A 27954-nucleotide genomic window follows, 5' to 3' on the forward strand; every position below is an offset into this window, starting at 1 on the left:
ATCATATTTGGCTATCCAGTATACAGTATGGACTACTTGAGTATCTCATTCTTGGAATTTTCATTTTGATTGTAAACCAGATGATCTCTGGCACTTTTCTCTTTTCTCATTTTTCAACCTCCAGGTTTACTTCCTCCCATTTCTTCTTGGCTCTAATAATAAAGTAGAAAAAATATTTCAGTTATTTTCTTCTTCAGCGTTTTTCAGGGTACCAAAAATTTGCATTTCTTTTGCTAATCAGTTACCATAAATCTAAAGACAAAACAAAAGCTTATTGTTCTAATTCATAATTCATAAATTTTCAGAATGCCATTCAAACTAATTCCACTTCTTTCTGAAGCTCGCTCGCTGTGATTTGAATTTAGATGGAGGGGTGGAGAGGAATGGAAATAATACTACAGTATGTAGAAGGCTGCACCATGGGGCACCCAGAATGAACAGAATCAATGTCCCCTCCTCTGGAGAAAGGCACCTCCAGTCACACCAGCTGTATGTCTATCAGAAAGGACAAGTGGCCTCAAGGAAAGGCTGACAATGACATCTCTAACTGCCTTTATCTCCTTTCCTTGATTCCTGCAGACACATTTTCCTCTTCTATTGCATTAGCCTTATAGCAGCCAACATTGTCCCAAAGACTCCTCTCACCCAGTTACACTTCTGAGGCCTTGGCTCCAGATATTCCTTAGAGGAGTAGACTAGTGGCTCTCTCTAGCAGTCCACCTGTCCCCTGGGAAACACTGAAATCTCTCCTTTGTGCCCTAGCAGGAAGTGCAGGGGAGGAAACACAAGCTACTCTTTCTCTCCCTATTCTGGTGATGACAACAACAACTGGAAAGGATAAGAGTTTAGGGGTGGGCTTCCCTGGTGGCGCAGTGGTTGAGAGTTCGCCTGCCGGTGCAGGGGACACGGGTTCGTGCCCCGGTCCGGGAAGATCCCACATGCTGCGGAGCAGCTGGGCCCGTGAGCCATGGCCGCTGAGCCTGTGCGTCCGGAGCCTGTGCTCCGCAATGGGAGAGGCCACAACAGTGAGAGGCCCGCGTACCGCAAAAAAAAAAAAAAGAAAAGAAAATTTGCATATAAACTTATTCCCATTCAGTGCTTTCTTAGCTACTTCACATGTATGTCAATCACATTCAGATTTGAAATTCTGAGGGTTTTTCTCCCTCCCCTACCTTCCTGCTGCTTATCCTAATTTCTAGGGTTGGGACTGGGGAGGATGGTTGCTGCTGTGTGACAGGTAGGAAAAGAATGTCCTCTCAACAATCTTGGGTTTCAACAAGGTCTGGGTCCTGTGCTGGTGAACAGTGGCCCAGATAACATAGTCTAAGGTTTCTCAGGCTTTAATGTGTATCCTAATCACCTGCGGATCTTGTTAAAATGCAGATAATGATTCAGTAGGTCTGAGATGGAGATTCCACACTCCTAACAAGCTCCCAGGTGATATCACTGCTGGTGGCCCCCAGACCATACTTCACATAACAGGGGTTTGATCAGTGGATGATGGCTTGGTTTCTAGTCGACTTCCTGGCACAGCAAACAGTTGAGTTTCCAGCTGAGTCCTCCCCGGAATAGCACCCAACCACAAAGGCATCTTTTTGATGCTATCCCTTTAGTCCTAGCCAGAAGACTTTGTGTAGACCTGCTGGTCCTCTCTCCCAGGAACTCACTCTCACTTGAAACTCACAGGGTTATGTGATGCCCTCCCAATCAACCCTGGAGCTCGGCAATCTCAAGAGGCTCTGTCTCCAGCCCTCTTGCGTTAGACGTGCCTCGTCCTCCCCACAACCCCACCACCAGATGGCGTTGAGAAACTCTCTCCAAAGCTTCCCCCCTAGATTGCATCTGGGAAGTACAATGCAGAGCCTCTTTATACTCAGATTCTTAAAAGTTCCAGAGGAATTCTATCATAGACCTTTCTATTCCTGGGCCCTGGCATAGCTGGAAGTGGTTGGAGAAGGGGAGGAGGGAACTAGTACTGTGTAAGTGGCTTCACAGTTTCTGCTCTCCTGCTGTCTCACCATACCCTCCTCCTTACTCTTCAGATTGAAAGAAAAGGGCAGTTTCGTTGGCTCACATCCCCTGTCACATCCCTTTTCCTGTGGCATATGTGGATGGTACATGCTTCATACTCTCAAGTGACCCCTCCTTCCTCCAAATCCTGTAGTGATTCATGTTTCACTGTGTGGGAGGGGAGGGGAGAAGGCTGCTGCAATACAAGAGTAGTCACTGGGACAGGGGCAGGGGGGTGAGAAGCACATCCTTTAATACTTCAAATAACATTCCACCCACAAGGAAACCGTGGGAGAAAAGGATGTGACTTGACAATTGGTAGTTTTATCTAGGATTTTCATTGCCTTTTCACCTCCTTCCCCCCAAAATTAAGTGCAACCCACATGAAGTGAAGAGGAAATATAATCAATTAAGTAGTGCCACAGCAGAGTTTTCTTGCAGTACAATATGATTTGGGAAGAGATGGGAAAAAAGAAAACAACTGACTCCGGTATAAATATATATACAGGTCTGAATACTGCATCACAGTTATAGTCAAGAGTTTATAGGGAAGTACTGCTTTAGAAGATCTTAGCTGTTTATTTTGGAAAGTGTACAGTTTCTAGTCTGGATGTGTTCTGATTCATTCTGGGAACCTCTCATATAAGAGTTTATGGATTTAAGATGATTCTGAAAGTTCTAGGCTACTGATTTAGGTAGGAACTCCCTATCTAGGTCTTTTTCTGAGAGGTTCAGTTTTCCAAGAAATAACTGAAACCATTTTATCCTGTATGGTTTTCCAAACCCACTGAGCCAGCCCCAGAATAAGCTGGGAGAAGACAACAAGCTTTTTAGTAGAAGAACCAGATCCCAAACCTGAGGCCGGATCTGCTACAAACCTTTATGCTGAGGAGGTTCCTGGAATGCCTACACCCTCCCAGAGCACAGAGCACAAGGGGGAGACCATAGTCACTTTGAACCTCCCAGCCTGGAAACTACGTCTTAGATGCCTTGTCAGCCAGCACCAGCCAATATGTGTCCATGGTGGATATAGTAGGGCTTTAATATTTTGCGTCAAAATATGCATTTATATATTGCTTTGTAGTTCAACAAAGAATGCATCTTATATTACATAACTGCTGAAACTGCTATGCTTCTAAGGAGAGAAATATATCAAAAGATTTCTGATAAAATAAAAATAGGCAAAGGAAAACACAATAAAAAAGTAAAATTAAATTGCTAGTAGAGAAGATATCTACTAAACTCCAAGTAATTATGTTCAGGTATATGGTGAAAACTTTCTAAATTTTCTAAAATATGTTCCTTGAGCTTAAAAACTTGTCATTTATTTTCAGAATTGTATGATACATTAAAATCACTAGTAAATACTTACCTGAATATATCTTTTCAGTTTTTGAATATGTTTTTGAAAAAGGAATTCTTTTTTGCCAGGCTGAACCATTATATGATGTTGACATATATTTATCTGAGAGAAAAAGGAAACAGGAATTAAATATTTTACAATGTTAAAATCATATTCCAGGAGCATTTCAAAGTTATAATTATCTCAGAGGTGAAGCTATTCTCTAATAATTCATTTTACCATTTCAAGGCTAAGCCATCAGGGATACAAGTGAGCTTATTAAAACCTTTTAAGTTATCAATGAACACGGTTATACATCTCTTAATTGACTGTTCAGTTCCTCAAATAAGGCTTGCTCCCACGAGGCTAAGCTAGAGAAGAGTATGATATGTGTATGTAATCAAAATGTTTCATTGCCTGGCTTTACCATGATTTTACATAAAATTCTGTTAACATTTGCAGAGCTAAAGAAAGGAAGGAAGAAAGGTAGGTAGGTAGGTAGGTGAGGCCACCTTAACACAAATCTAGACTGTGGCATCAAACTGTTCTGGTAGTTACTGTATTCTTCACAGCTAACCACTCACAGTAAAATTATAATAAAATTAATAATAAAATGTAGTAAATAAAATTAAAAGTCTGTTTCACTTAAGAATATCCTTATTTTTATATATAAATCCATACATCATTCCATTCTAAAACAAATAGAAGAAAATAATTTAAAAGCTAACTTCTATTTAAATTGTAAAAGGAGGACCTAAGAGAGACATAGAGTTTTCACTTATGTTTCAGAAAGTACACAACATTCAGAACTCTACTAACTAGACTGTGCACACAGGAAAATACAAACATGAAATTACAGGGAACTGAGTGACCTTTTGTTAAGTTGAGAAGACAAACCCAACTTTAAAAGAGCCAAATTCATCTGAGGGGAAAAAAAAAAGAGAGATTTGGTTCCCTCCTCCCTTGTGTCCTTGTACTTCCTGAGAAATACTATGACTTTGCCTATTACATGATGAAATGATTTAGAAGCAATCTGGGCATGGGTGGGAGAGATGAGAGGTTGTCAAAAATATTGCAGTTAACCCCCAAACTAACCCTTTCAGAAAGTAATCATGAAGCCCTAAAGAAAAACCACAGCACTAGACAGAAAGTGATAATTGAACAATGCAGTCAGTGGAACAAGAACACGTCAACCATTCAAAAACAATCCTCAAGAGTGAAATAAAGTTATCCAGGGGGAACAAAGTGCAGTGCTCTGAGACAAAATTCTAGAGAGGGTCATGTCAAGGCATCTGCATCCAACATGTTTTCTCCAATATCCTTTAAATCACGTGCACTCCTGCACATGGACAAAAATTCTCTTACTAGTTTTCTAAGATGTTATGGTGGTGATGGCCTGGAAAAAGAAGGGGGTGGATAGCAATTAAGATTAGTTGGACCATCAGGAAATTCCATGGGAATGCAAACCACAGACATGAGTAAAGAGCCTATATAAGTGTAGAACTCCACCTGAACAGAGGTTGAATTTGGGTTCCTTGTTAACATCAACTTTATTGTAGGACCCGTTTGTGGGCCTGCTGCGGGGAGGTGCATTCATTGAGACAGTTCTGACAGCATCTCTCTGACCATGGATATAGGAGGCATTCTCAGAGTTTCTGTTTTTATTATTGCGATGGTAACTCATTTTATTTTTGGGATTTGGAGACTGTACTGCTATAAAAGAAAGAGGGAAGAGAGTGAGGGATAAAACAAGCTGGTTTCACACCCGTAAATAACACATTGCACTTTAAATGTTTGATAGCACAATGGAAGATAATGTAAGCTAAAAGAACTAAGTTTATAAGAACTGGGCTGACATCTAAAATAACATGTTGCATGACAATGACTTGTTTTTCTGCTAGAAAATATTATTTAATCTCTTTTCAAATTACAATTTAGGAATATCAAATACATAGACACTTTACCTCTCTGCATTTCTGGGCCAGGAAAGTTCTTTGGTTCATCATAAATCCATTTTCTTTTTTTCAGGCCTTTAAAATGAGGCTTCCTCACTGGCTGGACATCATTTACTTAAAGAAGATACAAAGTTTTACAGTTTTTAAAGAGACACTTTCATCTGAAAATTACTGTAGGTGATAATTACATATCTGTGCATTCACATGTCAAGCAAGAGAAAAAAATAAATGTACCACCCCAATACATTACTTTCTAGAACAAAGGGTGATTTAATTTTAAGTACCAAAAAAATCTATCTTGGAAATTGATTGATGAGAAAACTTTCAATAAGTAACATTCCTTTGGAGAAAAATGCTTTTCTCCAAAGGAATGTGTGGATCTTTTTAGGTTTAAAAGAACATAAAATTACAATCCAAATATAGTTATATATCTCATTATAATGTTATTTTTAAGTAGTTTTAGAATAGTTATTTTGAACATAAATCTTTTTGTACTTTTTAAGCCTAAACTACTTCTTCTTAAGAAGTTGCATTAGTGTAAAATACTTTAATGACTATTACCTTACTGTTTTAAGATCTTAAGAAGTTGGGGGTATAGATAGTTTGGTGAAACAAGCCTCAATAATCAGAATTTGTAAGTGCTAATATCACTAAGTTATTCACTTCTTGCTTGCATGTTTTTACATGGAAAATTTTATGTGCATGCTCAATTTTCCAGGAATTTCTAAGGTACATTTCTCCAGAGTATCTTAAAACAATCTAGTAAAGAGGAGCATTCTTTATTATTTCTCTGTGTGGAGATCCTAAACATTCGCAAGTAACTACTACACAGAGAAAATGAACATCAAGTTCACTATGTAGATTACATTAGCTCTCTACAGTGGGCTGATAAATCTCTCTTTGCCCTAGCTCTCATCTTCAGCTTCAGCAGTAAACCTTCAGTGAAGCTCTGATTCACCACCTCCTCTCCAAACATCATGCTCCACCCTTACTCTCGTGCTCCCACTCCTAGAACTTGGAAACCATATTTTTCACAAGTGTCACTGAACTAAGCTGCTCTGAGGTAAACCATCACGGTTCCCTTTGTTTCCCAGCTGCGGCTGAAGAATATTATAGGGGTTCAATAAATGAAATAAGGAAAAGGAAGGAAGGAGGGAGGGAAACAGGAAGTTTCATGAGTCTTAATTGTATCAAGAGAAGAAGCTCCACGTACTAAATAGCAAGGAGAAGCCCAATCAAGAAAAGTAATCTGAAACATAATAAAAATTTGTCAACGTATCCCAGCACGGGTTAAATTTAAAATGTACTAATGAAGCTTCAGAGAACAGAGTATATTATTAACTTTAATATCTAAATTAAACTAGTGGGAAAGTGTATAATTTACTAGGATCTACATCACAATTCATTGTCAATTAGAAGAATATTGTGTCTTTAATTCTTAATCCTGAATAGTTTTCAAACCATCCTTTTTTCTTTCCTTTTTAAAATTCTACTGCAAATAAGCAAAATAAATCCACGATAAGGCAAATATATCTAAGGCCAAAAAGTGATAGAGCTGATGTCTCACTTGAAGAAGGGTCCTCTCTGCACTTCACACTGATATTCTCAGTAGCATTTAATACATGCATTGTAGGTACTAGTCGGGTAGTTAGGGAACGCTTTGGATGAGGACTGTCCTTGTTATCTTTTAAAGCAAATTAAGAAAATAGAATGTCACTATTAGTAAAAAGAAGTGTTTCCATTGGTATTTCACTTTGCAAGCATTATATGATGGGCATACCTATTTAAAATATATATACGTATATTAATTTTTAGAACCCACCACTGAAATTCCCTAATTACCACACTGAGTCCCCCAAATTTGTCACTAACAAAACATTAAAAATTCAGAAATAACAGCCATTATCTTCAATATGTAAATTATATATTTGTGGCAATATTTTTAATACCTCTGTATAAAAAAATAAAATACAAAAAAAGAAAAGGTTATCAATTTTACATCAAGTGTGCCAATTTAAACCAAGGATGAAGAAATATCTGTAACAGTCGTCATTTGTTCTAAGCTTTGGAGCAGGGCCATCCAATAGAGTTTTCTACAATGATGGAAACATTCTAAATCTGTGCTGTCTGAAATGATAGCCACTGGTCACATGTGGATATTGAGCACTTGTAATATGGCTGGTGCAACTGATGAGCTGAATTTTAAAATTTTATTTAATTTTAATTAATTTAAACAGCCACATGTGAATGGTGGCTATGGTTATTAGTGTAGTTAGAGGTGTGTGTTTTTTGATGGATTGAGCAAAAGAGAGGAAACAAGATTTACATATAATTTTCCATAAGGAGAATTTGATCACAAGTGTCTTCCTGTTCTTGAGAATATTTATTTAATGGTGGGGAAAACAGTAGATGTAATTGGTTAATATTTAGATGGAGAACATGTGAAGTTCTCTAATTACAGGACAGCTGTACTGTCTGTGACTGAGAGAGCTGCCCAGCAGAGGTCCCAGCTGGGGGATTCTAAGCACAATAAAGGCAGCATAACGCTATAGAGGGTGTATTTTATTATCATATCTCTGGATTATTCACAGACTATAATTAGTAATAATCATAAAGTGGGGAAGTCAGCGTGAGAATTGATACTCTTCTCAGTATATATATCTTCACAAAGCTTTCTAAGAAAATTCAATCACACTGAATATTGGAAGATAAAAAAAAAAAAAAACAACTAAAGAGGACTGGGTATTACCATTTAAGACGACCAATAACTTTAGAGCTAGCAAGACTCCTAGAAATTATGTAGTCCAACAGGCTAATTTTTCAGATAAGGAAACTGAAGCTAAAAAAAAGATGAAGCCCCAAAGGCAAATAATTAGGGATAGAGCCAGGACTGGAAACTTAGGGCTTCTGACTCCTCTCTAGTGTATTTTGTGTATATTTTTATTTATAACCTTGCCTCTACAAAAATAATGCTTTATATTTAACTTGTCTATACAAATTACAAATGGATCAAAATATAGACTGGCTCATTACCTTTAGCATTTGAACATTTCGACATCGTGATTTCTTTCTCTTCAGTTAAAGCTTCATTTTCATCTACTCCAGGAAATATGATCCTCTGTGGAATGTAGCAGTCACCTCCTATGACAATAACTTACTGTCAGTGGCAATGATGGCAGAAAATTGTACAAAACTATCTTTTAATACAGGATAATCCCCCCCTAAAATACCCCTTTTGCACAGTTTTATGTAAATACTTCAGTGATACCATCACCATCTCTATACATATCATATATGTTTCGATTAATACATGTGTATATATATATATATATATATATATATACGTGTGTGTGAAAATACAGTATGTACACTTACAGATAATTGGAAGAAAATTCACACAGTCAACACAATTTTCCATATAACAATCTTTACCACACTTTAGAGATACTCAGAGTAAATATAATTTATCTTCCACACAATATCTTCAGATATATGAAAGCAGTTTTTATGTTCCTTAAAGATCTTCTATATTCCAGGATAAATATCCATAGTTGCTTTAAATATTACTTAAATACTTAATTTCAGATCCTTCACCATACAAGTTACCCTTTCTTAACATAAAATATTTGTTTCAGGTAACCTTGTTTAAAAATGATGCCCAACTTCCCTGGTGGCGCAGTGGTTGAGAGTCCGCCTGCCAATGCAGGGGACACGGGCTCGTGCCCCGGTCTGGGAAGATCCCACATGCCGCAGAACGGCTGGGCCCGTGAGCCATGGCCGCTGAGCCTGTGCATCCGGAGCCTGTGCTCCGCAACGGGAGAGGCCACAACAGTGAGAGGCCCTCATACCGCAAAAAAAAAAAAAAAAAAAGATGCCCAAATGTGAACTACCCTGTGAAGAAATCAGTGGAACTAGTATAATAATAGATGACATTTATGGAGCATCATTCTATAAGTTATACACTCTACTGAGTATTTTAAATGACTTATCACATTTAATTATTTTCCTATACTACTCCTAATAATTCAATGTAAGTTTACCTTAGCTATTCGGTAGCTGACACATGTTACTGAATTATATTGAAACCTTGTGGCCAACAAAAACATTTTTTTTTTCCCTCACAATATATATCATGTCAGGTCTTTCCCAACTTGAAGAGAGCCTACCGGTAATGTCTTGGACTTAAATACAAGAGATTTTGTTTATCACAGTTTGAGTTTACCTTGTTAGATCTGGCTCATTGTTCCAGCATACTAACTTCCAGTCATCTGTAAATTTTATAAACACGTCTCTATACATCTAGTCATTCAATTGTTTAAACGTAAAATCATTTATTCTACAAATATTTACGGAGTGCACATCATGTGCCAGACATTCTACTAGAGATTCGTCCAGAGCAATTTATTATACACAATTCCTGACCTCAAGGAGTTTATCCAAAGCCAATGAATAAAATGCTAAAAAGATGTTGATGAAACAAATCAGTTATGAGAGAGAAAATTCAGACTCATTTATTATATGGTGACATACTCAGAATCAATCAGTAATAAACTAATTCACCTCCATTTTCAAAAGCAGCAGTGTCAGTCCTTGCTTTCCTATCCAGTGATGCTTTTATCTCACCTTGCCTTTCAAATAGGCTGAATTTTGTTGGAACTGTCAGACTGTCCCCTAGGAAAAAAAAAAAATCACTCCAGGAACCATTAGGCGTTTACCTAAGTTTATTATAGAATTTATGATGACAGTAAAAAGCCTAAAAGTTAATGGAAATATTGTTTGCACAGTGATTTGATGAACAATAAATTTATAATTATACAAATTTTAAGCCAATTTATAATTAGGAGGAAAGCGGAAGGCAAGTTTATTTTCCTATGTGGATAATGTATCAAGTGGCGGTTAAAAAAGTTAAGCAATCTGACTCTATAGTGTATGTATATTTAGTTTATTTGATGTGCTTTTCATATAATGAATTTTGTAATATTTGTTTTGTTTTCATCTACTAACCATGAACAAAGTAAAAAGTATTAGGGTCAACTACTGATTAAAAAAATGCGAATTATACTGATAATTAATTCTCACCATTTCCTTATACATCTCTAGCTAATTTTCTCTGAAAATAAAATATTAAAAGGAGAATAAAAGAGCTATGACAATCTGATACAACTTGTGATTCTGGACTGGATTCTAAACCAGGGAAAAAACTTCATTTTGTTATAAAGGACATTGATGGCACAGTTGGTGAAATTTTTTTTAAAAAGTCTTTAAATAATATTGAATCAGTAGTAATTTCCTGATATTGATATTTATACTGCATTTGGGTGAGAGTTATGTAGGGGCATCATGCCTGCAACTAACTCTCAAACAATTTGAAAAAAATAACAACAATGTGTGTGTTGAGAGAGAGAGGGAGAGAGAGTGAAAAATCAAATGTGTAAAATGCTAACATTTGGGGAAATCTGGGTAAAGGATATTCATTAGTTAACTGACATTATTTAAAAATAAAAAGCTTTTTAAAACCATAATATAAAGCAAAAATGCATATAATTGTCTTTAAAATCTGCCATTTTTAATAGTCATTGCTAATGTGTATGTTGTTGTTTTGTTATTGTCTTAATTTTTCTTGTCTCCATAATTCAAGAAATCTGTCCTTTACTAGATGGCTCCCATTTATCAGCTAGGTCTCTTCGATTGTTCTACCATCTGATGGCATGTTGCTGCCACCTACTGCCATATGTTTAAATAGTTTGCCACACATATGTACTTGCAAGACAGGCACTCTACTTTTTATCCTATACTCATATTGATCCTGGGAGACTTTGCCAACTATCTCTTTTTTTTTTTTTTTTTTTAAAGAGGAGAAAAGAATTCAGATCTCTCCTACTCCTGCAAAACTTGTTTTTCAGCTCACCCCAAGGGCAAGAAATCTACTTAAACTCATGGAATCCATGGATTTTTTTCTCAGAGTTCCTTTCTTTTTTTTTTTTTTTGAATTTTATTTAATTTATTTTTTTATACAGCAGATACTTATTAGTCATCAATTTTATACACATTAGTGTATACATGTCAATCCCAATCGCCCGATTCAGCACACCACCACACACACCCATCCGCGGCTTCCCTCCCTTGGTGTCCATACGTTTGTTCTCTACATCTGTGTCTCAATTTCTGCCCTGCAAACTGGTTCATCTGTACTATTTTTCTAGGTTCCACATATATGCGTTAATATATGATTTTTGTTTTTCTCTTTCTGACTTACTTCACTCTGTATGACAGTCTCTAGATCCATCCACATCTCAACAAATGACCCAATATCATTCCTATTTATGGCTGAGTCATATTCCATTGTATATATGTACCACATCTTCTTTATCCATTTGTCTGTCAATGGGCATATAGGTTGCTTCCATGACCTGGCTATTGTAAAGAGTGCTGCAATGAACATTGGGGTGCATGTGTCTTTTTGAATTATGGTTTTCTCTGGGTATATGCCCAGTAGTGGGATTGCTGGATCATATGGTGATTCTATTTTTAGTGTTTTAAGGAACCTCCATACTGTTCTCCATAGTGGCTGTATCAATTTACATTCCCACCAACAGTGCAAGAGGGTTCCCTTTTCTCCACACCCTCTCCAGCATTTGTCGTTTGTAGATTTTCTGATGATGCCCATTCTAACGGGTGTGAGGTGATACCTCACTGTAGTTTTGATTTGCATTTCTCTAATAATTAGTGATGTTGAGCAGCTTTCATGTGCTTCTTGGCCATCTGTATGTCTTCTTTGGAGAAATGTCTACTTAGGTCTTCTGCCCATTTTTGGATTGGGTTGTTTGCTTTTTTAATATTGAGCTGCATGAGCTGTTTATATATTTTGGAGATTAATCCTTTGTTGATTCGTTTGCAAATATTTTCTCCCATTCTGAGGGTTGTCTTTGTGTCTTGTTTATGGTTTCCTTTTCTGTGCAAAAGCTTTGAAGTTGCATTAGGTCCCATTTGTTTAGTTTTGTTTTTATTTCCATTACTCTAGGAGGTGGATCAAAAAAGATCTTGCTGTGATTTATGTCAGAGAGTGTTCTTCCTATGTTTTCCTCTAAGAGTTTTATAGTGTCCGGTCTAAGATTTAGGTCTCTAATCCATTTTGAGTTTATTTTTCTGTATGGTGTTAGGGAGTGTTCTAATTTCACTCTTTTACATGTAGCTGTCCAGTTTTCCCAACACCACTTATTAAAGGGGCTGTCTTTTCTACATTGTATATTCTTGCCTCCTTTGTCATAGATTAGTTGACCGTAGGTGCGTGAGTTTATCTCTGTGCTTTCTATTTGTTCCATTGATCTATGTTTCTGTTTTTGTGCCAGTACCATATTGTCTTGATTACTATAGCTTTGTAGTACAGTCTGAAGTCAGGGAGTCTGATTCCTCCAGCTCCGTTTTTTTCCCTCAAGACTGCTTTGGCTATTTGGGGTCTTTTGTGTCTCCATACAAATTTTAAGATATTTTGGTTCTAGTTCTGTAAAAAATATCATTGGTAATTTGATAGGGATTGTACTGAATCTGTAGATTGCTTTCGGTAGTATAGTCATTTTCACAATATTGATTCTTCCAGTCCAAGAACATGGTACATCTCTATATCTGTTTGTATCATCTTTAATTTCTTTCATCACTGTCTCATAGTTTTCTGCATACAGGTCTTTTGTCTCCCTAGGTAGGTTTATTCCTAGGTATTTTATTCTATTTGTTTCAGTGGTAAATGAGAGTGTTTCCTTAATTTCTCTGTCAGATTTTTCATCATTACTGTATAGGAATGCAAGAGATTTCTGTGCATTAATTTTGTATCCTGCTAATTTACTAAATTCATTGATTAGCTCTAGTAGTTTTCTGGTGGCGTTTTTAGGGCTCTATATGTATAGTATCATGTCATCTGCAAACAGTAACAGTTTTACTTCTTCTTTTCCAATTCATATTCCTTTTATTTCTTTTTCTTCTCTGAATGCTGTGGCTAGGACTTCCAAAACTATGTTGAATAACAGTGGTGAGAGTGGACATCCTTGTCTTGTTCCTGATCTTAGAGGAAAGACTTTCAGTTTTTCACCATTGAGAATGATGTTTGCTGTGGGTTTGTCATGTATGGCCTTTATTATGTTGAGGTAGGTTCCCTCTGTGCCCACTTTCTGGAGAGTTTTTATCATAAAAGGGTGTGGAATTTTGTCCAAAGCTTTTTCTGCATCTATTGAGATGATCATATGGTTTTTATTCTTCAGTTTGTTAATATGGTGTATCACATTGATTGATTTGCATATATTGAAGAATCCTTGCATCCCTGGGATAAATCCCACTTGATCATGGTGTATGATCCTTTTAATGTGTTGTTGGATTCTGTTTGCTAGTATTTTGTTGAGAATTTTTGCAGCTATATTCATCAGTGATACTGGTCTGTAATTTTCTTTTTTATAGTATCTTTGTCTGGTTCCGGTGTAAGGGTGATGGTGGCCTCATAGAATGAGTTTGAGAGTGTTCCTTCCTCTGCAATTTTTGGGAAGAGTTTGAGAAGGATGGGTGTTAGCTCTTCTCTAAATGTTTGATAGAATTCCCCTGTGAAGCCATCTGGTCCTGGACTTCTGTTTGTTGGAAGATTTTTAATCACAGTTTCAATATCATTACTTGTGATTGGTCTGTTCATGTTTTCTATTTCTTCCTGGTTCAGTCTTGGAAGGTTATAACTTTCTAAGAATTTGTCCATTTCTTCCAGGTTGTCAATTTTATTGGCATAGAGTTGCTTATAGTCGTCTCTTGGGATGCTTTGTATTTCTGTGGTGTCTGTTGTAACTTCTCTTTTTTCATTTCTAATTTTATTGATTTGAGTCCTCTCCCTCTTTTTCTTGATGAGTCTGGCTAATGGTTTATCAATTTTGTTTATCTTCTCAAAGCACCAGCTTTTAGTTTTATTGATCTTTGCTATTGTTTTCTTTGTGTCTATTTCATTGATTTCTGCTCTGATCTTTATGATTTCCTTACTTCTGCTAACTTTGAGTTTTGTTTGCTCTACTTTCTCTACTTCCTTTAAGTGTAAAGGTTAGATTGTTTACTTGAGATTTTTCTTGTTTCTTGAGGTAGGCTTGCATACCTATAACCGTCCCTCTTAGAACTGCTTTTGCTGCATCCCATAGGTGTTGGATAGTCCTGTTTTCATTGTCATTTGTTTCTAGGTATTTTTTGATTTCCTCTTTGATTTCTTCAGTGATATCTTGGTTATTTAGTAATGTATTGTTTGGCCTCCATGTGCTTGTGTTTTTTACATTTTTTTCCCTGTAATTCATTTCTAATCTCATAGCGTGTGGTCAGAAAAGACACTTGATATGATTTCAATTTTCTTAAATTTACTGAGGCTTGATTTGTGACCCAAGATGTGATCCATCCTGGAGAATGTTCTGTGCGCACATGAGAAGAAAGTGTAATCTGCTGTTTTTGGATGGAATGTCCTATAAATATCATTAAGTCTATCTGGTGTATTGTGTCATTTAAAGCTTGTGTTTCCTTATTAATTTTCTGTCTGGATGATCTGTCCATTGGTGAAATGAGGTGTTTAAGTCCCCCACTATTATTGTGTTACTCTCGATTTCCTCTTTTATAGCTGTTAGCAGTTGCCGTATGTATTGAGGTGCTCCTATGTTGGGTGCATATATGTTTCTAATTGTTATATCTTCTTCTTGAATTGATCCCTTGATCATTATGTAGTGTCCTTCCTTGTCTCTTGTAACATTCTTTATTTTAAAGTCTATTTTATCTGATATGAGTATTGCTACTCCAGCTTTCTTTTGGTTTCCATTTGCATGGCATATCTTTTTCCATCCCCTCACTTTCAGTCTGTATGTGTCCCTAGGTCTGAAGTGGGTCTCTTTTAGACAGCATATATATGGGTCTTGTTTTTGTATCCATTCAGCAAGCCTGTGTCTTTTGGTTGGAACATTAAATGTGAATTGAATCCATTCACATTTAAGGTAATTATCGATATGTATGTTCCTGTGACCATTTTCTTAATTTGCGGGGGGGGGGTTGTTTTTGTAGGTCCTTTTCTTCTCTTGTGTTTCCCACTTAGAGAAGTTCCTTTAGCATTTGTTGTAGAGCTGGTTTGGTGGTGCTGAATTCTCTTAGCTTTTGCTTGTGTGTAAATCTTTTGATTTCTCCATGGAATCTGAATGAGATCCTTGCTGGGTAGAGTAATTTTGGTTGGAGGTTCTTCCCTTTCATCACTTTCAGTATATCAAGCCACTCTCTTCTGGCTTGTAGAGTTTCTGCTGAGAAATCAGCTGTTAACCTTATGGGAGTTTCCTTATATGTTATTTGTTGTTTTTCCGTTGCTACTTTCAATAATTTTTCTTTGTCTTTAATTTTTGCCAGTTTGATTACTATGTGTCTCAGCGTGTTTCTCCTTGGGTTTATCCTGTATGGGACTCTCTGCACTTCCTGGTCTTGGGTGGCTATTTCCTTTCCCATGTTAGGGAAGTTTTCGACTATAATCTCTTCAAATATTTTTTCTGGTTCTTTCTCTCTCTCTTCTCCTCCTGGGACCCCTATAATGTGAATGTTGTTGCGTTTAATGCTGTCCCAGAGGTCTCTTAGACTGTCTTCATTTCTTTTCATTCATTTTTCTTTACTCTGTTGCGCAGCATTGAATTCCACCATTCTGTCTTCCAGGTCACTTATCCGTTCTTCTGCCTCAGTTATTCTGCTATTGATTCCTTCTAATGTAGTTTTCATTTCAGTTATTGCACTGTTCATCTCTGTTTGTTTGTTTTTTAATTCTTCTAAGTCTTTGTTAAACATTTCTTGCATCTTCTCGATCTTTGCCTTCATTCTTTTTCCGAGGTCCTGGATCATCTTCACTATCATTATTCTGAATTATTTTTCTGGAAGGTTACCTATCTCTACTTCATTTAGTTGTTTTTCTGGGGTTTTATCTTGTTCCTTCATCTGGTACATAGCCATCTGCCTTTTCATCTTGTCTACCTTTCTGTGAATGTGGTTTTGTTCCACAGGCTGCAGGATTGTAATTCTTCTGGCTTCTCGTGAGTTCCTTGTTTTATATGCAGAAAATAACGTTCTTCTTATCTTGCCTTCAAGGGCAAGATGTTCACCAACAGAAAAGTCAGATTCACCAGAACATAAGATCCATAAGATGCACAGCTTTGGAATTATTCCCCTGCTTTGCCCTTGAAATTGGCTGGTACACAGGAGGCACTCATTCAATGAACAAACACCCTTGTTCTGCTGCTAACGTTGTTCTATGATCTCCCTTTTGTCCTTCTAGGGCTAAGTTGTCCCTTCTACTTATAAAGAAAAATCTACACCTGTTTCACAGGGAGATTTATTTTCATAGCCAAATAAAATGGTAAAACCAAATTATTTACAGAATTATTGCATGGGGTGTGTAGTGCTACCATGTGTTTATTAAGTCTATTCATTCTGTGGTTCCTCTGGAAATACAATTACATTAATAGCAGCTTTTCATATTAAATTTAGGTCATCCAATAAAATCACTTCCTTCTCACTCTCAATTCTGATGTATTATCATTTGCCTTCAGTGCATACTTTACTAAATAATTCACAGCCTATCATACCAAGTACCTCTTATTCATCACCTTGAAATGCTTCCTTTTCATTCCTTACCTTCCTGCAATTCACTTCCATTTTCCAAAGGCTTTTCTAACTCTTTTTCCACTGTAGAGGCTATGCTTTTAGATGATAAAATATCTGGAGGAGTATGAAATCTGTAGTATTCACCTAATCTCCCACAAGAAAATTAACAGTTAGTGTACGTCTCACATCAAATATTAGAAAATCCACAAATGTTTGATTCCTTACCAGATTTATAACACATCTCCTTTATTGCTCTTTTTTCTTCAATTTCTTCAGGTGTCTTTGTCCATAAACTAGAAGCATCTATAGGATATATATTTTTTAAGTTAAATTGTCCCAAAACCAAATAATCTGAAAATGTATAAACCACAATGAAACATCCCATACATTGTTCTCATGAATGGATTACTGTTTTAAAAAACATTTAAAATCAATAATTTGCACATTGTCAAATGTTTCTCATTGCTATATTTTACATTTTAGAAATAATCAGTCAAGAGGAAGGAAATGACTATACATTATGTGTCTTGAGATGAGAAGCTGCAGGTACAGATTCACATTTGAGATCATCTTTGTTTGCTTGCTTGCTTGCTTGTTTGTTTGGAGAAGGAAGATGTAAGTATGGGAGACCCAGAGCTACAGAAGAAAAGGACACATCTCCTTCCTCCTCTTCTTCCTCAAAGTTAGTTTTTAAAATTAAAGGATGGTGAATGGGTTGCAATATATCCTCCTGAGGTTTCAGGGGCTCCCAACTCTGGGACAGCGGTGCAATTCCCTCCTGAGTTTGTTTCTGTAGTAAAATACCTACAGAAAATATGTCACATTTCAATTTTTCAATGTGCCCACATCCTGTGTCTCCATGGAAAGACATATTCCAGGGTAGAGACAGACTGAGAGTTTATTTTTCCACATGCCTATCTTGTTTGTACATACTTATTGGCACTGCAGGGCTGTGATGATATGGGAGGAATAGCATGGGCTACACTGCAAAAGACCTGGGTTCTAACCTTGTTTATACTTTGGCAAGGATTACCTGGGATAATGCAGATGATAGTGCTTTATAAATTATAAACTACTCTATTGATCTCTATAACTTGAAGGATTAAATGTGAGACAGATGGATATAATCATGTAATAGATTGACACTCATGTATATCAATGTTAAGTTATATATAAATAATAAAGGTTATATAAATCAATGTTATCAATATTAAGTTATATAAAAGTAAAACAGGTTATTAGTATACCTACAAGCAACTGTGCATATTTAAACATGAGATCTGTCTTCTAGCCATCATACAACAAAAAACTTCCAATCCAAATGATAAGCATATGTGTACCCATAGAACAAATTAGAACATAATGAATTTAATATACTTAATAAAATGAAAGCTATTTTCTCACCCAAATCTGCCTTATATATTATATTATACACTTCTAATAGTTAAACAAATATGTAGAAAATACCATGAGGTTTTTGAATGTGCACTGTAAATCTGAGAAAAGGCTTACTAACCATTTTGTTCATCTTCTTCCTCCTCTTCTTCCTCAAAGTTTGTTTTTAAAACTAAGGGATGGTGAATGGGTCGTGATATATTCTCCTGAGGTTTCAGAGGTTCCTGACTCTGGGTTGGGGGTGGAATGCCTTCCTGAGTTTCTTTCTGCGGTGTGATATCTATAGAGGAAATGCAACATTTCAGTCTTTTCAAGATACACGTTTTGGTGCATGTTCAATGATCAACTGTTGTCCTCCTGATTAACTGCATATTTGTTAAAAGGTGTCTCTTCTTATTTCTGGAAAGGTTATTGAACTAACTTGCAAAAAAATATCAACATTTTGCTGGTAAGGTGTGGAAAATATGCTAATTCATAGACTTTAGATAGTAATTATAACCATGACTTGGTATATATCATACTTTGATATAAATACAAAGTGATCATAAGCATTACTGTATTCTTACATTACATCCGTGGGATAAGAATAACTTAACTAATCACATTACAATAATTTAACAAAGGCAAACTCATATAAGACATAGCTTATAATGGCAGAGTATACGTGTTCAAAAGAGGAAAAAATCCAATGGCTGGGGCTTCCCTGGTGGCGCAGTGGTTGGGGGTCCGCCTGCCGATGCGGGGGACACGGGTTCGTGCCCCGGTCCGGGAGGATCCCGCATGCCGCGGGGTGGCTGGGCCCGTGAGCCATGGCCGCTGGGTCTGCGCGTCCGGAGCCTGTGCTCCGCAACGGGAGAGGCCGCAGCGGTGGGAGGCCCGCGTACCGCAAAAAAAAAAAAAAAATCCAATGGCTGGGGGTTGATAACTTCAAAATGAGAGTAATACTTTCAGATTCCTTTATTGACTCACATGGGTCAGATTGACCAAAGCTCTAGGTCATATTTAAATGTTCTGTAACCTTCAAAACTAACCAGCAAATAATAGAAAAAGCCAGTGAACACATGTATCTTCTATCATTACTTATTCAATTCTCTTGGTTTTTCAAACCAATAGTTATCAAATTTGGCTAATTATCAGAATCAAATTAAAAAATTATTCAAATCATCTTTTGGGTCTCTGTTTTTCAAATTTCTGATTCAGCAGGTCTAAATTAAAGCCTAGAAATATGATACTATTTTTAAATGCCTCAGATAATTACAAAATCAGTCAAGTTTGGAAACCATGGCCCCGAATCAATGATCATCTAGGTGGGGTCCTGGGTCATGGGAAGGCTTTCAGTGGGTTTGCCATCCCAATAATTTGAAAGCAATCTATCGTATTCCAGATCCTTAATTTCCACATCCATTTTCACCCTAAAATTAGTTTGCCTGAGAGCAAGCCTCAGTTCACAGTAGCGTTTTCACCACTTTACAAAATAAAGCTCTACTTTACCCATGCCAAAATTTTCTATAACACATTGCCCGAAAAAGAAATCCTCCTTTACTGATTAATCAAACCACCATGAACTCATAGGGCTTTTTCCATTACCTTGACTTATACACATTTCTACCAGCAGAAAATCATTTTGTGATAGGCAGAATAATGTTCTCCCAAAGATGTCCAAGTCTTAATCGCTGAAGCCTGTGTATACATTAGGTTATACAGGAAAGAGGAATTAAGACTGCTAATCAGCTGACCTCACAATTGGCAGATTATCCTTTATAATTCAGGTGGGCCTTTGAAAGTAAAAGAGAGATGCAGAGGAAAAGAGCCAGGAAAAGAAGTGTAACAGTGGAAGCTAAGTCAGAGTGATACAGTGTCAGAATGGATACATTGCTGACTCCGAGGTGGAGGAAGGGGGACATGAACAAAGGAATACTGAAGACCTCTAGAAACTTGAAAAGGCAAGGCAACAGATTCTCTCCCAGAAATCTCCGAAGGAATGCAGCCCTGGAGACCACCTTAATTTTAATTCAGAGAGATCTCATCAAATTCCTAAACTAGAACTACAAGACAATAAACTTGAGTTGTTGAAGTCACTTAGTTAAGGGTAAATTGTTACAACAGTAACAGAAAATGAATACACGGGGTATTAGAAAAAAGTCCTATCTGGTTGGAATGTTCTGAATTCAAATGCTTAATAGAGTATGTTGCTAGTTAAGAATTTTTGTTGAAAAATTTTGCTTGCTCCATTTCTAGACTATTGTGAAAGAATATGTCACTCTTGAAAAAAAGTCTTGTGGTGTCAATGAAAAGAGAGCACTAGTAAGAAACTGTGAAGGAAAAACATGGCTTTAAACAGAACTTTTTAGCTATTCTCAATACATAGTCCCAAGACTTGTCATTAGCTTCAAAGAAAAGCTTCACTGAACATTCAAAACAATACAAGTTAAAATCACATTTTATAAAAGCTTTATTGAGATATAATTCACATACTATACGATTCCTCATTTAAATGTATAATTCAATGTTTTTTAGTATATTCAGGGAGATGTGCAACCATCACCATGATCAGTTTTAGGATATTTGATCACCCCAAAAAAGGAAACCCATACCAGTTAGCAGTTACTCTTCATGTCCACCCAATGTCCCCAGTCTTACACAAGCACTAGTGTACTTTCTGTTTCTATGGATTTACCTATTCTGGATATTTCATATAAATGGAATTATACAATATGTGGTTCTTATACATGACTTACCGCAGTGTTTTTTATAGCCAAATTATATTTCACTGTATGCATATACCACAATTTATCCATTCATCACATGATGGACACTTCTGTTATTTCCACTTTTTTTGGTTGTTATAAATAATGTTGATATGAATATTGTTGTGCAAGTTTTTGAGAGGACATATCTCTTAGGTATATACTTAGGAGTGAATAAGTAGGACATATAGTGACTCTATGTTTGATCTTTTGAGGAACTGCCAGACTGTTTTCCAAAGCAATTGCACCATTTACATTCCTACCTGAAATGTATGAAGATTCCAATTTCTCTACATCCTCGTCAACTCTTATTATCTTTTTGATTAAACTATTCTAGTAGATGTGAGTGGCATCTCACTGTAGTTTTGATTTACATTTATCTAATGGTTAATGATGATGAGCATCTTTTCATGAGCTTATTAGCCATTTGTATATCTTTGAGAAATGTCTATTCAGAGTCTTTGTCCATTTTGTAATGGGATTGTCTTTATATTATTGAGTTGTAAGAGCTCTTTATATATTCTAGATGTGTCTCTTATCAGATGAAAGATTTGCAAATATTTTCTCCCATTCTGTAGGTTGTCTTTTCATTTTCTTGATGGTATTCTTGAAACACAAAAGTTTATAATTTTGATGAAATCCAATTCATTTTTTTCATTGATTGCTTGTTTTTCTGGTGTCATAACTGAGAGGGGTTTGAGTAACCTACAGTTTCTTATAAGAATTTTATAATTTTAGCTCATATTTAGGTCTTTAGTCTATTTTGAGTTAATTTTTATAGAGTATAAAGAAGTCTAATTTTTTTTTATGGCTATCCAGTTTTCTTAGCACCATTTGTTGAGAATACTGTTCTTTCCCCCATTGAATGGTCTATGCACCCTTTTCAAAAATCAATTGACCAGAAATTGATTTATGGAAAGGTTTAGTTCTGGTCTCTCAATTTTATCTCATTGATCTACATATTGATTTTTATGCCAGTACCAGATGGTCTTGATTACTAGTTTTGTAGTAATTTTTACATTTCAAAATCAGTAAGTATGAGTTCTACACTTTTCTACATGTTTCTACAACATTAAAAAGGTGAGATGATTTATTTTCCCGGTTTTGGTTAATATGAACCTTGGTAGGTAAATGTCCCTGGAAATATTTTAGGAAATATTAGGTCTACAAAAGATCAAATTATACCTTCTGAGGTACTGAAATATTTTTAGAATGAACAGATGATGCAGTAGGTTCAACACATAATTCAAATGAGCTTTGTAGTTTCCTCCAGTCTGGAAATTGAATCCTATTTCCTAGAGCTCAGACATCTGTCTGGGCAGAGAAAAAATATTTACCTTCTTAACATGAATAAATACTTTTCTGGACTTCCTGGGATAGAATTAGCCACTATGTGAAAGGTAGTACTATGTACCTATGTTTCGTGGTTGGGATTCATCAGTAAACAAAATAAAGATTCCTACTCTTACGGAATGTTCATTCTATAGGGAGGAATCAGACAACAAACAATAGATGTAGTGAAGAAATAAATTATATTTTATCTGAGAAAATAAGGGAAATGGCAAAAGAAAGCAGAGCAAGGCCAGGAAGAATGTGTAGGGAGGAAGTGGGAAGGCTGCCACATTTCAAACAGAGTATTCAGGGTAGACCTCATTAACAGATGATATTTGAGTAAGGCCTTGAAGAGGTAAAGGAGTTTACCATAAAGCTGTTGAGAGAAGGGCGTTTCATGCAAAGCCCTTGAAGCAGGAGCCTACTAGCAAGGAGAAGCAGGGAAACTGGTATGGTTGGAGCAGAGTGAGCAAGTAGAACAGCTGCAGGAGATAAATTCAGAGAGGAAACGGGGCACCACATCAAGTACAGTCATTCAGGCCTTTGTCAGGACTCTGATTTTACTCTGAATGAAATGAAAACCAATTGGAGGGGTGATGTCTGATTTATGCATAAGATTATCACTGACTGTGCTTTGAACAGACATAGAGAGGGACAAGAGTTGAAATAGGAAAACCATTTAAGCTATTGCAGTAATCCAGTCCAGAAATGATGTCGGTGTTTTGGCCCAAGGTGGGAATAGTAGAAATAGTGAGAAAAGTCAGATTTTGGATATATTAAATACAGTAGAGTTAACAGGATTTCTGTATGGATTGGATGTGGGATATGAGAGAAACAGAGTTTGAGGATGATTCAGTTGACCTGAAGGATAGAAGGATAGAACTGCCATTAAACCAAGATAGAAAGCCCATGGATATAGCAGGTTTGGGGATATAGGAGTAAAATTGTGAGTTGAGTTTTGAATGTGTTAAGTGGGAAATAGCTACTCAAGTTAAGAGCCCAAGTGAAAAGTTGAATATAAGGATCTTTGAAGTTCAAGAGAGAGGGCTGGAATAGATATGTAAATTTAGGAGTAATTTACATGTGGCTCATAATCAAAGGCATGAGACTGGATGAGATTACCAAGGGAGTAGGCAGAGAAGAAAAGAGAACCAAGAACTAACTCCTAGAACATACCACATGTAAGAGGATGGGGAAAAGAGGAAAAACCAGTGAGGGAGAGCAAAAACAGAATACTAGGTAGATAGGAGTAAAACAAAGAGGTACAGGGTCTTGGAAGCTAGATAAGGAAATTATATCAATGAGGGAGGAGTGATCAAGTCTGTCAAATGCTGCTAATGGTTCCAGTTATGGAAGGACTGAAAATTGACCACTGGATTTAATAATTTGTATATCAATGGTGAAAGAGGCTGAAAAGGATGATTTACATGGGATTAAGAGAGAATGGGTGGGGAGGATTTGATAATACCAAGTCAAGGATAACTATTTTGAGAACTGCTACAAAGAGAAAGAAAAAAATGGGGTGGTAGCTTGTAAGAGGATGGATTAAGACAAAGGAGACATTTTTTCCTCAGTTCAAGTTTAATAGAAACTACAAAAGATCAAAAGTGACACCCTACCACTGTACACATCAGTTGGCCTGTCCCATAATACAGCCCAGGCCATTTCCTCCAGAGGAAGAAAGGCTGGCAATTAGGATTTAGACTATAACTGAGAGAATGACTGAGATGGGGAAGGGTAAGCTCAGTGGAGGAATTGAGTTTGAGGAACTGAGAGGCTGGGGTGGTAGATCATATACTTACATATTGGAATCACCAAGAATTGACACAGGAGTACAGTTAGACTGACTATGAGCCAGGAGTTCATACTTCTGAAAAATGGGGAGGAAGGATGTGGACAGATGTAGACAAAAGCAAAAAGAACAGCAATGCCGAAGGGGGATAATGGCATGAGATACAAACTGGATGGTTTTAAGGAGAAGTGAGAGAGAACAATCTGAAATTGGCAATAGGACCCAAGGAAACCTTCTACCTCATCTCCAGATCAAGTGGTACTTGAGAACTGGGGATAAAAACAGCCACCATTTGGAGAGGGCTGCTGGAGAAGGAGTGGGGAGTGACGCTTACATTCGACTATGAAGACGAAGGGAAAGTTCAGGGAAGAAGTTGAAAAAGAATTCTGCTGATAATGAAGTTTGGGGAGGAGTGGATGAAAGGGGCCAGATAGGGAGAGGAGTGAGTCATTTGAAAGATGGGGGTTCTGATATTGACTGATGTGAAATAATAGAAAATACATTGGTCTCTGCCCCCAGTTCCTGGCACAGAGTTCCTAAAACCTTCGTGATTTCCTAAGTAAAAAGAGCACTGGGAACATCTTTTGTTCTAATATTTGGCCTTTGACCCTGGTTCCTCACACAGAACTCCAAAATCCCTTAGAGTTTCCTCAGTGATGGGAGTGTCCTTTGTTCTAATGAGGTGACTCTGGGTGGGTTCCTGGTAGCTTCATGAGTAGGGTTTGTCACCAGAAAGACCAAGCCAGCATTAGAAGCTTGGAACTCTCAGCCCTGCCCCCATGTCCAGGAAGGGGAGAGGGGCTAGAGGTTGGTTTAATAATCAATCATGCTTACCTGATGAAGCCTCCATAAACATCCCAAAAGTATAGAATTCAGAGAGCTTCCAGCTTCAACACATCCACGTACTGGACGGTGGCACACCCCAACTCCACAGGGACAGAAGTTCCTGTGCTCAGGCCCTTCCAGACCTCACCTTATGTGCCTCTTCATCTGGTTGTTCATCTGTGTGATGAACATCTTCTATTACAGTAGAGGATGCCATCCTCTATGGCATCGTCTGTTACAATAAACTGGTAAAGATAAGGAAGCGTTTCCCTGAGTTCTTTGAGCTGTCTAGCAAATTATTTAATCCAGGGAGAGAGATCATGGAAACCTCCAATATGTACCCAAGTTAGACAGAGGCTGTGGGTAACCTAGGGACCTTCTACTTGCAATTAATATGAAAAGTGTAAGATAATCTTTGGGGATACAGCCATTAATCTGTGGGGTGTGTGCTAACTCTGGTTAGTGTCAGAATTGAATTAAATTATAGGACACCCAGCTAATGTCACAGAGAATTGATTGGTGTGGGAAAAAACCCACTTGTATGGTGTCAGAAGTGTTGTGAGTATGGTACTAGTGTGCAAATAAAGGAGAAACACACAGGAGTATTTTTTTTCCCCTGAAACTGACATAAACAGGAATAAAGGGCAGAATAAAATTAGTCCTGGTGAATTCAAAACACATAAGTGGATTTGTTCCCTGTAGACAGATGAAAGGAGGTTTGAGGAAGTAGGGTATTAGCAGCCTATGAAGCCTGCTTATCCCCTCTCATGATGGAGGTAGAATGGCTAGGGGAAGGATTTGGTCCCAGTGCATGGATCTGGTTTTGACCCTATTGAGAGAGGGGAAACCTTATTCCAAAGTCAGGAGCAGTTTTGACACATGTTGAAGAAATTGAGACTTCCAGAAAAGCTAGAATTTATTTTTGACGTCCAGATTCTATGCCTAATAAATGAGAATAATAAAATGTATCCCTACAGAACTTAGCCCAGGGCATGTCTTATAGTGGGGAGCCCAATAACTGTTACACAGGCACTCTACCTTTCCTTTGCCCAGAGATGGAGTCTTTGTTTTCCTCTAGTCCTAAAAGAATTAGTTTGAAAGATAGCAATTTTATCCATAGAACTTTAGGAAGCAAACTATTACACTAGATATAGGGAATTTAGTACAATGTCCTCATGAAATAAAATCACACTAGATGTAAAACAATGGGATCAAGTTAACCACTTAGTAAGTGTAATAACTTTCATCCCAGTAGGTTACCTTCAGTAGTTATCTATCTATCCCCATCCATCTATCCATACATCCAATTTTATTGAGCATCTGTGCTCCAGACATTGTGCAAAGCATTGGTAAGGAAACTAGTTATGGTCCCCATCCTTGTGATGTTTACAGTCTAGTGAAGAAAAACATTGATCAAGGTACCACATGTATAATGAATGCTATGAGATCGGAGTTTTCCAGAAGACTATAACAAAGAAACATAATTTTTAGTCATTCATTTGCCAAGGATTATCTGAAGCCACGTTTTCAAATCCAAAGGACTGATATTCTGTAAACTCATTCCTAGAATAATTCCATCATAAGAAATATGGTGGCCACAGCAGGAGAGTGGCATAGCTATAGCATCAGGGAAACCTGACAATCCCAACTTCTTAAGCAAGGTTCTTGCCATTCACTGTTATAGGGCGTGGTGTCTTCCCTATCCCCTTCCCAGAACCTAGTTTAAGGTTCATCACATAGTAGAACCTCAGTGTCATTTAGCTGGATTGAAGTATGCCACTTACTCTGCAACAATGGGATTGCATTTTATCCACAAATGAAGTCTTAGGAAGAACCACGCATCTAGCTGTTCTTCTAGAAGCAGAAGTGTGCAAACCAGAGCATGCCCTTGCTCTCCCCACCTATGAGGTAAGGGCACAATGGTGAGGCCAGTCGTGCGATGATTTGCTGAGACAGTTCCTCTCTACCTAGTGAGGTCAGTAGTCCTCTCACTTTTCAGATGAATAAATCCACTTTAGAAACACAGAGAAAGTTTGACTTGCTCTTTGTTCACTACATTTTTGTTGGCTACTTGATGGCTCATTCTAAGCTTCATCTCATGATTCTTGATAGAATCATCCCAAATCATTCAGTGGCTGTTAAACTGCATTACTCACCTTTCGTACTTTATTTAACGTGTCATTCTATGCTGCTACTCCAAAACCAGATTATAATATGGTATATCCATGTTATTCAAAAAAAATACTCACTGCTACTTGGTGGCAAAAATAATCCATTGATATTTCGAGGTTTGCTGTGATAAAAGATACAACTGATCTTCACACAACCAAGAGGCTGAGTTTCCCAGAAGCATGAAATGCTGCAGTTTTGCTAGACAAAGGAGGTGGGGGAAATGTAATGATCAGATGCCATATTCACAATAAATACAATGTGCTACAACACAACACAATGTGACAAAAACTACTGCAATTGCCGATTTAAGATCTCGTGTGTTTCTAGGCTTTGAGTGTTTCTAAGCTTTGCTGTTTAAAAGATGCAATGGATTTCCTAAAATATACTTGCCCATTTCTTTAAGAATTTAAATTGAGCAAAGTGCAAAATGCCTAAAATTAAGTAATGGAAGGAAAAATCATTTCTTCTCAATTGTGTTGTAAGAGTATAGTTCAGTATTATCGAAGGGAGATGCTTTTAACAAACATGATGATGCTGAGTAATTCTACCTGCATTTCCATGTGTCTAAATCTGCAAAGTGGATCTAAACATTTTCCTTCTCTCCATAATGAGCACACAGTGTCACTGCCAAGGGCCTCTTCACAGTGTCGGAATCGGCACTGGGAACCCTAAAAGGAAAAAGTAAACAGTGTAGAAAACTCAATATGTGAATGTTAGTGTTTAACAACAGATTACTAATCAACTAAAGAAAATATG

At 37.1% G+C, this 27954-nt stretch overlaps 1 protein-coding gene across 1 annotated transcript; it reads right to left on the minus strand.

The window, feature by feature from the left end:
• Positions 1 to 27826, minus strand: C11H12orf50 (chromosome 11 C12orf50 homolog). Its single transcript, XM_069541242.1, has 11 exons — positions 27747 to 27826; positions 27276 to 27396; positions 18452 to 18610; positions 17161 to 17238; positions 16966 to 17079; positions 9868 to 9978; positions 8341 to 8448; positions 5317 to 5421; positions 4862 to 5065; positions 3383 to 3475; positions 1 to 152 (listed from the first exon to the last, which is right to left on the minus strand). Exons 1-11 carry the CDS (start codon positions 27756 to 27758, stop codon positions 127 to 129), a joined length of 1131 nt encoding a protein of 376 aa, XP_069397343.1. The 5' UTR covers positions 27759 to 27826; the 3' UTR covers positions 1 to 126.
• Positions 27827 to 27954: the final 128 nt, after the last annotated feature.

This window comes from Delphinus delphis, chromosome 11 (genome assembly GCF_949987515.2).
Source record: "Delphinus delphis chromosome 11, mDelDel1.2, whole genome shotgun sequence".
NCBI lineage: Eukaryota > Metazoa > Chordata > Mammalia > Artiodactyla > Delphinidae > Delphinus > Delphinus delphis.

What these genes read in the sequence shown, in the direction of transcription:
- C11H12orf50 (XM_069541242.1), bottom strand. An exon ending in ATTTTTGCCACCAAGTAGCA is followed by an intron (nt 18,611 to 27,275) that starts GTGAGTATTTTT and finishes TTTCCTCTATAG; the next exon opens with ATATCACACCGCAGAAAGAA. An exon ending in AACTGAAAAGATATATTCAG is followed by an intron (nt 153 to 3,382) that starts GTAAGTATTTAC and finishes CTTTATTATTAG; the next exon opens with AGCCAAGAAGAAATGGGAGG.